General features: G+C 50.9%; 1 protein-coding gene across 1 annotated transcript in view; it reads left to right on the forward strand.

Annotated features, from left to right (window-relative positions):
• SLC18A2 (solute carrier family 18 member A2) overlaps positions 1-13,229 on the forward strand; it is a 35,085-nt gene that overhangs the window by 411 nt on the left and 21,445 nt on the right. The window contains exons 2-8 of the mRNA XM_021699714.1: positions 1,182-1,533; positions 10,396-10,454; positions 10,723-10,806; positions 11,099-11,191; positions 11,991-12,080; positions 12,194-12,237; positions 12,308-12,368. Coding sequence (XP_021555389.1) covers positions 1,182-1,533; positions 10,396-10,454; positions 10,723-10,806; positions 11,099-11,191; positions 11,991-12,080; positions 12,194-12,237; positions 12,308-12,368 — 783 coding nt within the window. The remainder of the gene's footprint in view (positions 1-1,181; positions 1,534-10,395; positions 10,455-10,722; positions 10,807-11,098; positions 11,192-11,990; positions 12,081-12,193; positions 12,238-12,307; positions 12,369-13,229) is intronic.

Raw genomic sequence — 13,229 nt, forward strand, 5'->3', positions numbered from 1 at the left:
TCCCCCTGCCTACTTTGGCCGCGATGAAAAAGATTTCTACTAAGAACCAGCAATTCCCCAGGGTTCAAAATAATGTTACAATAATTATTATGCCAACCAGCAAGGTGGGTTAACAATTCGGCTTCACATTTAAAGGAACAAGTCAACATCCCTCCCCAAAAAAGGAAGTGACATATAAATACATTGTTATCAATGCATGGCTGGAGATGGAAAGGTTTCAGGATCTTTTCAAGAGCAATTTAAACAGTGTTGGTTTTAGTCTTTTCCCTATAATGGATTTTTGAAAAACAATTAAAACCCAGGTCTCTTAATTAGCCCCATTAATAGCAGCATTTGGTATGCTTTTCCTTAATGTCTAAATTTCTTTCTTTTTTTTTTTTTTTTAAAGATTTTATTTATTTGAGAGCGAGAATGAGAGCATGAGAGGGAGGAGGGTCAGAGGGAGAAGCATACTCCCTGCTGAGCAGGGAGCCCGATGCGGGACTCGATCCCGGGACTCCAGGATCATGACCTGAGCCGAAGGCAGTCGCTTAACCAACTGAGCCACCCAGGCGCCCTAATGTCTAAATTTCTAATGAATATATTTTTTAATTCGGATTCTCAGGGGTGGGTTATGCCCCTCCTCTACATTTGTGGGTTCTCACCTCCAGGATTACCAGAGTATTGGGGCTCATCCGAGTTCAGTAACAAGGACCTCACTTCTCCTTTGTGTTGAATGCTCTGTTGTCACACACATGCCTAGAGCTGGCTATTACATCAATTTTTCTTTATAGAAGTCTCAGGAATTTTTACATTTTCCAGGTTGTATGAAAAATTGTGGACTCCCACTCAAGTACTAGAAAGATGAAGTGGGCCTGTTGCAGAATTTCCAAATTATTACTTCCTGTGGCTTTATCTTCCCCTAAGACACATAATGAAATTTCTATTTCTTGGATTCATTCACTGAAAGGTCTCTCTGAGTCTCTCTCTGAGGAGCTCTCGTTGACCCCAGGTCAGCCCTGAACAGACTTCAGACCCCATTTTGCTTTCCTAACCTATTCCTGGGAGGGAACCCTGTAAATGAGCATCCCCACAGAGGCCCAGAACCCCAGGCAGGTCCCTTCTGCACAAAGCAGACGGACCTCTCGCAGCCTCCTGGGGCTCAGCGTCCTCGAAGATTCCATCTATGTTGTTGTCCACAGTCCCGATCATCCCGAGCTACTTGTATAGCATTAATCATGAGAAGAACGCCACCGAAATCCAGACCGCCAAGCCAGGGCTCACAGCCTCTCCCTCAGACAGCTTCCAGAGCATCTTCTCTTATTATGACAACACCACCATAGTCACGGGAAACAGCACCCGAGCCCTTCACGGGGGGTTGCTGCCGCCGGCCACCACACAGCGTGCGGTGACGAACACCTCCACGGGGCCTTCTGACTGTCCCAGTGAGGACAAGGACCTCCTGAATGAGAACGTGCAAGTTGGCCTGCTCTTTGCCTCTAAAGCTACCGTCCAGCTCCTCACCAACCCCTTCGTAGGAATGCTGACCAACAGGTAGGTTCTGTTATTTTGGCCAAGGAGGGGTTTTTTGTTGTTTTTTTAAAAAGGTTTTATTTATTTGAGAGAGAGTGAAAGAGCGCACGTGCGCACGTGTAGGGAGGAGCAGAGGGGGACCTGGGAGAAAGAATCTGAAGCCGACTCCACACTGAGTGCAGAGCCCTATATGGGGCTCGATCCCACGACCCTGAGTTCATGACCTGAGCCCAAACCAAGAGCCAGAGGCTTAACTAACTGAACCTCCCAGGCGACCCTGGCCAAGGGGTTTCATATTTATATTGTTCCCAAGTTATTTCTCCCTGGGATTCTGTTTCTTGTTCATTCATCAGAAGGTGGAAAACCAGTGGTGGGTGAGCTGGGGAAGAACCCCGATCTCCTCCTTTGTTTCTTTCCTAAATCACGATTTTGTATTTGTTCAGCCTTTCTGTTGCCCCCTCTATTGCTTAGGAAGTAAGACATTACTGAAAGAGAAGAGAGGGGCCCTCCCCAAGTGAGAGAACTCTGATTCTGTCTAAATGCCGGATTTCATTAGTGCATTTGTCAGACTCGCCCTTGGGCAGCAAGAAGTCTGCAGCCACATGGCATCGTCATTGGATTCAGTGTGTCACACAGCTTTGTCTTGTCTTCTACCTCGGGTCACCCACTTCCCTAAAGAGAGCCAGGGTGGTTTGCTTTCCAGCTGGCGGGGTGAAGCCTCAAGATGGCAGTGGGGGGCGGGGGGTGTGGGGACTGTGGAGGAAGACCAGTGGTCCTGCCTCATCGTTGGAATTTTAGTGGACGCTGAGGCTATGGGCAGTGTAAGCAGCTCCCTGGCCAGTTACTGAGCTGGGTCCACGTGCACAAAGAGAAAAGTGAGGCTGTTTTCTGGATAAATCAAACCAGCCAACAATGCCCCCAGATGATGCTCCAAGCTAGCTTTATGTTAATCTGGATGTTCTGGATGTTTTTTTTTTTCTGGACCCCCCTCCTAATTTTGAATAATTGTTCCCATCTCTACTGTCAATGGCTATCTGGCTAGTATTTTACAGCTGAGGTGGCCCAGCTCTGCCTGGTGCGTCAGGGCCTCAACGCGGAGGCCGGGAGGCTGGAGAAAAGAGCGAGGCAGCCCCTGCTGGCATCAGCTGCAAAGAGGGGGAGCTGGTACAGTGTGTGGGGGCTGTGGATAGCCATACACACACCGTGGCCCTCAGGCAGAAAAGTGGTAGAGAGGGGAGTGCCCAGAGTCCTACTTGTGAGACAGGCGCAGACACAGGAGCGGAGACCAAGATTACAGCTGGAAAGGAGGCCATGGGTGGGGGGGGTTTATTCCTCTGAATAAGGAAGGCAGGGCAAGCAGGACGGGCCAGGGCAAGGCTGGAAGAGGCCCCAGGTGCCAGGCCGGGAGAGGAGGGGGGTTTTGTTGGAGTGAGGGGGCACTTGGGAGCCACTAGATGTTCCAAAGCCAAGTTGAAGAGTCCAGGAACCAAGCACAATTTTCAGTAGGTCAGCCTGGCACCCTGTGTAGTCTGGGAGCAGGGATATCTTTACATTCACCCCAGGTTTTGGCCTGTGGTAGGGGAGGCAGGTCCAGCTACGTTACTCGCAGGGCCCTTTGTTCAAATATCATTATTTCAAGAATGTAACAATAGATTATTAAAGCAAGCACAGGGCCCTCCTGAGAGTGGGGCTGGCTCTGGGGCAGAGAAAAGGAGGTCTGTTGGGTGGGGGGCCCCGGGGTGGTGGCAGAGGCTCAGAGGTGGATCTGGCCTTTCCCCCGACCCCCACACCGGGCAGGCCTGAGACACACATACAGGTTTCTGGTCACGTACCCGTGGCCACTTGGATGGAACCACGTTTTAAGCGTTTGCACTCTGACTCTCTGGACTGGGTAGCGGTGTCCCTGAATAAATTTTTAAAAATCCCAAGCCCCGTCCATCACTGCCTGCCCACCCCCGCCCCCCGTGCCGTCTGTGTCAAGCAATATTACGAAGCTGCCAGGTTAAAATATGCTGAGCAAATGAGCCTCGCAAGGACGGGCTGACTGGGAGCCCACCTTGAAGCACGGTTATCAAGGTGCCATTTGGAGGTTTCGCTCTTCTTCAGCGAGAAAACCAAATAGCCGTCAAAGGGTTGTTTTTCTCTAAGAGTGCCTCTTAAAACGCATCTGGTGTAATTACAGAAAACGTCTCCGGGTTTTGTATTCTGAGAAAGCAAACAGCTCGAAGGCTATATGAGGAAAATTGAAGACCTTACTGTAATAATGCCTCGCCAATCACTGGGGCATGAATCGTCCTAGCTGAGGAGTGCAATACAGCACTCAGAAACTCGGCCGAAATGGTGTGAGCGTCCCAATCTTCCAAATGCAAATGGCAGATGAAAAGCTTTTTTAAAAAAAATCCCATTCTTGTTTTTAATGCTTTGCTTACACCATGGGGAAGAAGCTTGTTTAAAGCCGGTGAGACCTTTTCCCCTATTAAATACTCCAAAGGCTTTGATATTGTAGCCACTCAAGGCTCCTGTTTGGGGCTCAAAAGAAAAAAAAGTCTTCCAAGAGAAACCTAATTCTGTTCTGTGACCTGTGAAATTCGGTCTATTCTTGTGATGAGTTAATCCACTTTGCAGTTTAGAGCAAAATTGTAATCCCTGACTAGTTCCCCCAGCAAATTTCAAAAGCGTATCTATTGCTGCCTTGTAATATGGAAATGCAAACAAGTTGTAACATTGATACAGCGCAAACTCTGTTGTCCCTCCAAAATGATCCTGATTTTTGTATATTCAATATTTTCCAAGCCCACTAGACATGAATTTTGAGGATTTGCGGCGTTTCTGAGCACCCCACAGCTCTGCTCAGAGACGTGATATATTCCACTTTCCTTTACAGGGCTTTCCCTTGTGAGCCCCTGCAGTTAGTCTTTTGATGTAATTTGTGCCAATTGCATCCTCAATTATGAACAAGATGTGTGACTCACATTTTCAGCGTCGTAAACAAGTGTGTTTAAAACAGCATTTTGCAGTTGGTTAATACATTTCTGATTAAAGAAAAAGTGGTTGAAAGCATGGAGCATCAGAGCTGAAAGAGACTTTAGCAAGGGCTTTGGGGCCAGTCCTACCATTTTATAGGCAAAGGAGTTTGTCACTCAGGAAGAGAAATCGTCCGCCCCGGGCAGCGGCAGGGCTAGAGCCAGTGACCAGACTCTGTCTGGGTGTCTTCCTCCTTTCCTGTTCTTTCCACCTGCTTCGTGATTTATAGTTTTTACAATTCACTACTCAGAATCAACAGCGCAGGTCAGAACCTGTCCTCCTTGCATCTGTTTGGGCTCTAATTGTACCAGGCTGAGCTAGTGAAAGTGAAAGCCCAAACAGTGAGTTGTTGATTGCTATTTTTTTTTTTTTTGAGATCTATTTATTAGCGAGCATGTGCACACGAGCTGGGAGAGGAATAGAGGGAGAGAATCTCCAACAGATTCCCTTTCGAGCACGGAGCCAGACCTGGGACTCGATCTCATGACCTGAGCTGAAATCAAGAGTCAGACACTTAATCAACAGAGCCACCCAGGTGCCCCCCGATTGCTATCTTTTAATCATTGGGTAGGGAGTTTAGAAGAAAACCTGTGTGGTTTTTTTTGGACATGGACCCTCCCTTACCTCCCCAGCTCTGGAAAAATATCTTTCTCTCGCTCTTGGTGTGATCTGGCCCTGCTTGCTTCTGACAGTGGGGAAAAGAAAGGCCTCCTACATCCCCCGAAACTGGGGAAGCTACAGAGAGGCTGGTTGGAGCCCCTCCTTTCTAGAGCCTTTTGCTGTAAGTGGGGCCCACTCATCACATGCGTCATGTCATGGCTCGGACCCTGCTATTCATGGTCAAGGTGCTGCTGCCTGAAAGGAAGGTGCTGCTCTTATGGGTGGGTGATCCTAGAGGTGGCCTGCCGGTCTGTTGTTTTAAATACTGGATAAGTGCTCTCCTTCCAAACCCTGAGATAAAAAATGACAATTCCTGAGAAATGTTTAATTGCCCATTGCGCTGCTAATATACAAGTTTTATTCCTGTTTGATTTCATCTTCAGGTGCTACATTTTTACTGGAAACAGATGCCCAGAGAGGGAGCAAAGGACTTTTGATTTTGGCAAGAGCGGTGCTCGCATATCCAGCAGCGCACTTTCCAAAGCCCGCGGGTGCCTTGATTTTTATCTTTGAGGCTCATGAGGCTTCTAATTCGTTTATTCATCTCACGATTGCAGCTGTGCATCAAAGGGAGGGGGTAGAAGGAATTCGACTAGCAGCATCTGTTACCGTCTACCCCCGTGAGTGAATTTGAGGCATAGGTAGACCTAACGGGAATGTTCCAGGCAGACAAACACTGCAAAAGCACCTTTCTGTTTCTCTCCATAAATCCGGTTAAGAACGTGGCATCATGGTCTTCGCTTGCTTACTCTGGGGCTTCCGTAGTTGTTGCATCTTGAGAACCAAGAGCTGTTCCAGATGCACTGGATGGCTGGGGAAAGAGTTAACTCGGGGTGCTTGGGGGACAGCTCCCTCGGCTTCCTCCTTCGCTCGTTGTTGGCGGCTCCCTGGTCTGCTTTTTATCAAGCCAGCATCAGTGGCTTAATATATTTCCATAGTTACCTCGTATATTTGAAAGCCAGTTATTTGTCCTCACAAATCTTAGCCTACATCTGAATGACAAGAAGGAAGCCGCAGGGCATGGAGTCTCTACAGAATGCACAGTGGTAATTTTTTTTTCCTTCGCTTCAGCCAGTTGGTCCGAAGTAGGCTCTGTGGGAATAAGCAGTGACCTTTTCATTGCTTCCGAGGACAGGGAAACCAGCTCTGCTGGAAAGGGATCTCCCGTCTTAGATGTTGTTAGCATGGTGTGACACAGTCTTTGCCTCTGAACTGGAGAGAAGCTGGCAGTTGAATGGGGCGTTTCCCGCGGGAGCCAAGCCCCCCACTTGAGCTGTGTGGCAGGGACACGGGTCACCCCCACCCACAAAAGTATGAATCCACGGCTTGCGTAACTCCCTGCGTGCATCTGATAGCTGAACAAGACAGACCTAAGGACTAAACCTAAGAATTTTGTTTTGTCTATGAAATGAGGGACAGTCAACTCCCTAGTAGTACGTTTTAGCAAACGTTAGGCGTCATTCATTACTGATCTCTCTTACTGCACCACCTTTCAGAAGATCATTGAAAAGGGAGATGCCTCCTCTTGTCTCATCTGATGATCGTTTGTACCCTTCCGGATCCCCTACTTTGTGTCAGGCAGAGGGAGCCTGACTTTTAAGAGCCCTGAGAATGGGGCGTGCATTGGTCTCTATGGCAAAGATAAGCTAGTTCTATTAAAGAAAAAAGTACTGATTTTCAGTGATGATTTAGGGACTGTGGAGTTTCTCCACTGGTGTGTAGGTATATATAATGAGCCCACTTTTATTGCTTTGTACTTTTTTTTCCTGGGGATTCAATATATGACTTTTAGTCTTATTTCAATTGGATTAACTGCTCCCTGATGCTCTACAGAGGACGACCGTGGGCTGGGATGACGCATAAGGGAATGGTAATGGGATATTTTGCTAAAGGTTTGCTCTATCAGATCTAGCTCTGCTTAGCACTGAGACGAGAGGCTGACTCAGATCTTCATGACTAATGTCACTTGAGTCTTTGTCCATTTAGGAGACATTGTGGGGAAGGAGAAAGGGCACTGGTGATCTGCCCATCACTCAGTGACCCTGGGGCACGGGACAACTTTCCTTTGGAGGTGGGTGTTTGGGGGGTGGGGAGGGGTAGAAGAATTTGAGGGTGGAGGGGTCCAGGATCTGCCCATTGTGCCCTGCTGCCTTGTCACTGAGCCCTGGGGGAAAGATGCTGCCCAGCACTTTCCACTGGGCAGCCCGCTCAGCAGCCTGGCCGGCAATGGAAGTATAGGGGGTATGTGTATCCGGTAACAGGAAGGAAGCCGTGCGAGCCCAGGGGTATCCAGAGTGGTTGGCTCGCTCTGCCACCAGGGGTGAGCCACTCTCTCTCTCTCTCTTTCTCTTTTTTTTTTTTTTTAAAGTTTTTTTTTTTTTGACGGCGAGGGGGGGAACACGGGGGGGGGGGGGGGGGGGGGGAGAGGGAGAAGCAGGATCCCCACTGAGCAGGGAGCCCGATGCAGTGCTTGATCCCAGGACCCCGGGATCATGACCTGAGCCGAAGGCAGACACTAAATGACTGAGTCACCCAGGCGCCCCGAGCCACTCTATCTTTGAACCTTCATGATCTCATCCAGCATGAGGGTTTGGCCTGGCCAACCTTTGAGTTTCCTTCCAGTTTGGCCACGTGGTTATTCCCTACGTGCTTATTAAAATCCCAAAGGGATTTAAAACAAACAGCCCGTAGCTGCAGTGGTTTTAAAGCAAACATAGCACCTGGGCTTGGTAACAAGAATCCTGTGTAAGCACATATCCCTCTGGGCACAGAGCTACCTGCTGCTAACCCAGAGACCATCCGTTCTACCCACGCGGTGTGACCCTGTGCTCCCGTATTGGGCATCCCCACCCACGTGTATGCCAGCAGGACCGGACAAACCCCAGGCACTCAAAATAGGCCGGTTATCCTGAATTTGGGACAAGTTACTTAAATTCCCTGGCCCTAAAATGTAGTCGTCTGAAAAATGAGGGTCCTGCCAGCTACCTCAAGGAGCTGCGGTGAGAATCACAAGGGACCCCATTGCTAGTTTCCTACTTATGGTCTTGGGGAATGCCAGAGCCTCCTGGTAAGAAGAAGCTACTCGAGATGTGTCCTGCCAGGTGGCCCTGGCCAGTTATCAGGGCTGCAGACTGAGCATCGTTGCGCTGGTATTTCCACCAGCTTCGACAAGTACGTTGTTTTCCAAGGGGTGTGTTGAAAGGGGGTGAGAGGGCTCTGTCTATTCTAGGGCAGCTATAAGCATTGCCATATTCCATTCTCCCCCCAAGATGTGCAGGAGTTGCTGGGGAAAAATGAACTGCCTGTGAGTTCTCCTCGCTGAGCCTCTTGGAAGTTTCTTTATTCAGTATCTGGCAGTGCTGTGTAGGGCCTGGGGTTGCGAATGGGGTTCTTTTGCCTAAGTGAGGAAAGCGCACAGAGCAGTCGGCTCCAGGCTAGCTGAGGTTAGAGACGCTGCCATCTGACGCCCATCGGAGCTGCTGTGTCGAACCCTGGCATCTTTCCTGGTTTGTCTGATTGGCTCCGAGCCCCGCCTGGTGAATTAATAAACTCATCTCTGGTCATAGTAGGGGAATTTTTGCATGGGACGGAGGGCTGTTTGGGAATCTGACATGATTTTGCGATGCTATGTGTATTTTTGCTAGTTTCTGGAGCACATGAAGCAGTTAAAAAAAAAAAAACGGGGGGAGGCGGGAGTATGACCAGGAACTTTTGGAAAGATTTTATTTAAAGCCACATATGTCCTTTGGCTTCCCGGGGAGGTGGTGAAGCTTGCAGGGAAAAGTCCTGGACTGGGCAGGATAGTTCTGAGTGAAATTAGCCCCAGGACCTTTGACAAGTCACTGTTTCGCACCTCTGTCTCCTCACCTGTGAGATGGGGAGGTGGTCATCTGCCCTTATCAAATCATTGAGCTGGTGGGCATAAGAGCCTGGAGAATTGAATGTAATTTTATTTTTTTATTTTATTAAGATTTTATTTTTTTTTAATTAGAGTGAGAGAGAGAGAGCACAAGAGGGGGTAGGGTCAGAGGGAGGAGCAGACTCGCTGCTGAGCAGGGAGCCCGATGCGGGACTCGATCCCGGGACTCCGGGATCATGACCTGAGCTGAAGGCAGTCGCTTAACCAACTGAGCCACCCAGGTGCCCTGAATGTAACTTTAAATGAAGGTATTGTTGTCATGATTTTTTTAGTCAAGCCTGGAAGAGAAGAGCCCTTCAGGCTGAGTAACTGGGGACTCAGGACTCCTTGGTCCTCACTTGGTTCCTGTCCAGGAGCCAGTGGGTCTAGGGCTGGGAGGAAACAAAGCCTGGAGATGTTCTGGGCTGTTCTGCTAGAGGGCGGCCACTCGGCTGGCGTTGAACCCCCTCGCGGGGCAGCAGGACCCAGGAAGCTGCCTTCACTCTCCTGTCCCATCCATGTGGCAGGAGCCAAGCGGTCTGCTTACCTGCAGGCACAGAGAGGAAAGAATGAAGAGAAGGGGGGGAGGAAACACTTTCTGAAGCATCTACTATGTCCCATAGTAGCAGTTGATCATCCACATCTCATTCTGTCATCCCTCCCGTGCTGGCAGGTGGGTGGTGGCCGGATGTGATACCTGAAGACCAGGGTCTCCCCACCGCCCCCGTCCACCCGGGGCAGAGCCCTGTATGGACCGTGGTCTTTCCGAGCAATCAGGATGTTGAATTTTTGCACAGAAAACGAGGCCGATTTTTCTAGGCTGGCCCCGTTGAGGTCGATATGAAGATAGACTTGAGTATTTTCTTGTATCCCTGATGCCTCTCAAATGTAGTCTCTGCTGCCAGTTGAATCACTTGATGACCTTTTACTGGAATCGTTGCTTGCCATTGTCCCTTTGGAGAACCTCTAGCAAAGACAGTAATTAAAGAATTAAAAAAAAAAAAAAAAGGATGGGAACCGGGGTTGTGTATTTTAGACATGCTCTGGGTTGCTTGCCAATATTGTGTTAACATTTATTGCAGAGAAATTTCTGTTCAGAGTGGCAATCCTGAAATGTATTCATGTTCCAAGGCAGTCAAACACGAAAAGGTCACATAGGAAGCACCAACTATATGAATTTTTAGAAAAGTCGACCAAACACTTATCCGCCTGATCCCAAAGGGTAGGCAGGAGAGACTCCATATAAAGCCTTAGAAAAATACAGAGAGTCACCAAAGGGTCCCCGTGCTTTTCTTTTGCAGAATCGGCTATCCAATTCCAATGTTTGCGGGATTCTGCATCATGTTTGTGTCGACAATTAGTAAGTGTCTACTGTTTGCCTTCTGCGTGTGGGTCACGGGATGGGCTCTGAGGACCCCACACTGGGAATCGAGGCTGCAACCCCGGGGTGGGGGTGGGGGGCTGTGTATTGGCCACAGTTGCAGAAGGGGGTCCGTCAAGCGGTTCGTGGCACTAAAGTGCAGAGCGGTTAGTCCAGAAATGGGCCATCGGGTTCAGGGCTGGCTTCACGGAGCCCGTGTGAGGCATCAGGCTGGGACTGATGCGCCGCCGGGCCGCTCCCCCGGCAGTGTTCGCCTTCTCCAGCAGCTACGCCTTCCTGCTCATCGCCAGGTCGCTACAGGGCATTGGCTCATCCTGCTCGTCTGTAGCTGGTAGGTGTGCAAAAACGCCTGGTAAGTCAGTGGCCCCAGGGCTGGCTGGCCAGCCCCTTATGGAATTAGCTGGAATAATGTAGGGAATCACGGTATTAGTGGTGGTGCTTGGGGAGGGGTGCTTAAGGAGGGTACTGCTTTTTCCTTGGCTTCTGCTTCGTCTTACATTTCTGTGCATCTGGCCGGTTTGGGAGATCACCGGTCTGGGCCCGAGAGGGAGGGCGAGTCACAGATGATTTCTTTTGATGCTCCCTGGAGAGCTTGGCTGTTGAGCATTTCTTCTCTTGTTTAGGGATGGGCATGCTGGCCAGTGTGTACACGGATGACGAAGAGCGAGGCAACGCCATGGGCATCGCCCTGGGAGGCCTGGCCATGGGGGTGCTAGGTGGGCAAGGGCCACGTGGAGGCCGTCTGAGGGGAGGGGCCTGTCGGCCGTTGGCGGAGGGCCACAGTGCTCCCTGAGTCCACTCCGAGTCTGTTCCCCTGGTATTCCCTACTTTCGTGGAGCCTGTGTAAACTGGTGGGAACTTCCTGACCTGGGGGATGTGGGCTCCCCTGCCTCCCCCTCCCAGCCTGCTGGGTGACTTTGGGCAAAAGAAACCAGAGACCTTCACGGGTCCAGATGTAAAATGAAGGCTGGAAAAGGGTGGTCTGCCAAGCTCCTTTCTCTTGGGCATTCTCTGAGTTACCATCCCACCTGCGGACCTTCCCACCTTGCTTCCTTCCAAGCCTGCCTCTCCCCCCTGCCCTGGCTGACCTCCCTGGCCAGGTGACAGATACCTTCCCTGAGAGGCGATTTGGGTCCTCTCCCTTTGTCGCATTCCCGGCCTTCACTTGGGAGCCCAAAGTTCTGCCCATGCTGGTTTATAAGGACCAAGGTCCTCACTGACCCATTTTCCTGCTCTCGTTAAACAGCACAGTTGTGTGGTCTGGGTATGGTTTCTCTCTGGTTTTTACTTTTGGGGTACCCTTGTATGCTCTTGCCCATGTCTTGGGTATAAAACTGGAGGAAGTTACCAGGGCAACTTGACCTGAATAGAATGTAGGGTGGCCACCCCAAATAGTTTTTGGAGCAAAGTACAAACTCAGGAAACAAATGGATGCTTCTTGTGGAGTGGCGGGGGTTGGGGGGGCGGGCATCAGTCCCAGGGCCTGGCAGCAGCGCCTCTTTCTCTTCCTTGCAGTGGGCCCCCCCTTTGGGAGTGTGCTTTACGAGTTTGTGGGGAAGACCGCTCCATTCCTGGTGCTGGCTGCCCTGGTGCTCTTGGATGGGGGTGAGTCCACGTGGGCACCTTGGCCGTGACCTCGGCGGCTGTGACCTGTGTCAGGAGGTGCTTGTGCTCACACTGCTTTTTCTTTTTTTTTTCTTTCCCCCTCCCCCTCATAGCTATTCAGCTCTTTGTGCTCCAGCCGTCCCGGGTACAGCCAGAGGTAAGCCCCTGGGGAAGGAGGGTGCTGGGGCGGCCACATCAGCTTTTTAACCCCTGTTTTTTGCTGACAGAGCCAGAAGGGGACGCCGCTAGCCACATTGCTGAAGGACCCCTACATCCTCATCGCCGCAGGTGGAGCTCCCCTCAGTCTCCCTGATCTTCCTCCGCCAAAGCGTGGGGGGTGGCTGGCGAGAACCAGTGCCCGCTGCCGGGAACTGTAGAGAATCATGAGCGGCCAAGAGGTTATATATGCGTCACCAGGAATGTCTTTCTTCCATCATTAATCTCTGACCCTCAGCCAAGGTCCTTCCTTGGTTTTCACTTGGGGCAAAGGGGTCTGGGTCATGGAGATGCCCTGACCCAGAGGTTTGTTTGTGTCAGTGGCCATCACTGTTTGGCCTTGAACTCCCAGAAGGAGTCGGTGGCCTCCCTGCAGACCTTGTAGGTGGGCGGTCTGATTCATCTGGGCGTGCGTGAGTCAGGGCTGACGGCAGAGCCCCAGAGGACTGCTCCCTTCCCGTGGAGAGGTCACTCTGCGCAGCACCAGAGAGGCTGCCGGGAAACCCTGTCTACAGAAGGTCCCATCTTCGGGTTCTTGGCCTAGATGGGCTCAGGCGAAGCCCCGGTTCTATGGTTTGTTCATTCATCCACGGGACTGTCCCGCCAAGACCATCTCAGGGATGCGGGCCTGGGGCTGCCTGGGCCTGGACGCTGGTCAGCAGTGACCCCTGGGGTCCGGCCAGGAGAGGGCAGCCCTGAAGTGCGGCAGCAGATGCAGTTAGGGTGAGATTTGTCCAAGCAGTGGTTCCGAACACGGCTAGGGCTGTGGGAGTCTGGCTGAACTGGACGTGTGCCCTACCTGAGAGCATTCCAGTTTAGCCTTTTTATGCCCCAGGCTGGCTTTGTTGAAGGCTTCTGCTACTGGATTTGGTCATGGGGGCACCTGTGTAACCCTGGTCTAGACCCTCTCCATCAGGCCAGCTGGCCCCAGTG

The sequence above is a fragment of the Neomonachus schauinslandi genome, chromosome 6, assembly GCF_002201575.2.
Source record: "Neomonachus schauinslandi chromosome 6, ASM220157v2, whole genome shotgun sequence".
NCBI classification, from domain to species: Eukaryota; Metazoa; Chordata; class Mammalia; order Carnivora; family Phocidae; genus Neomonachus; species Neomonachus schauinslandi.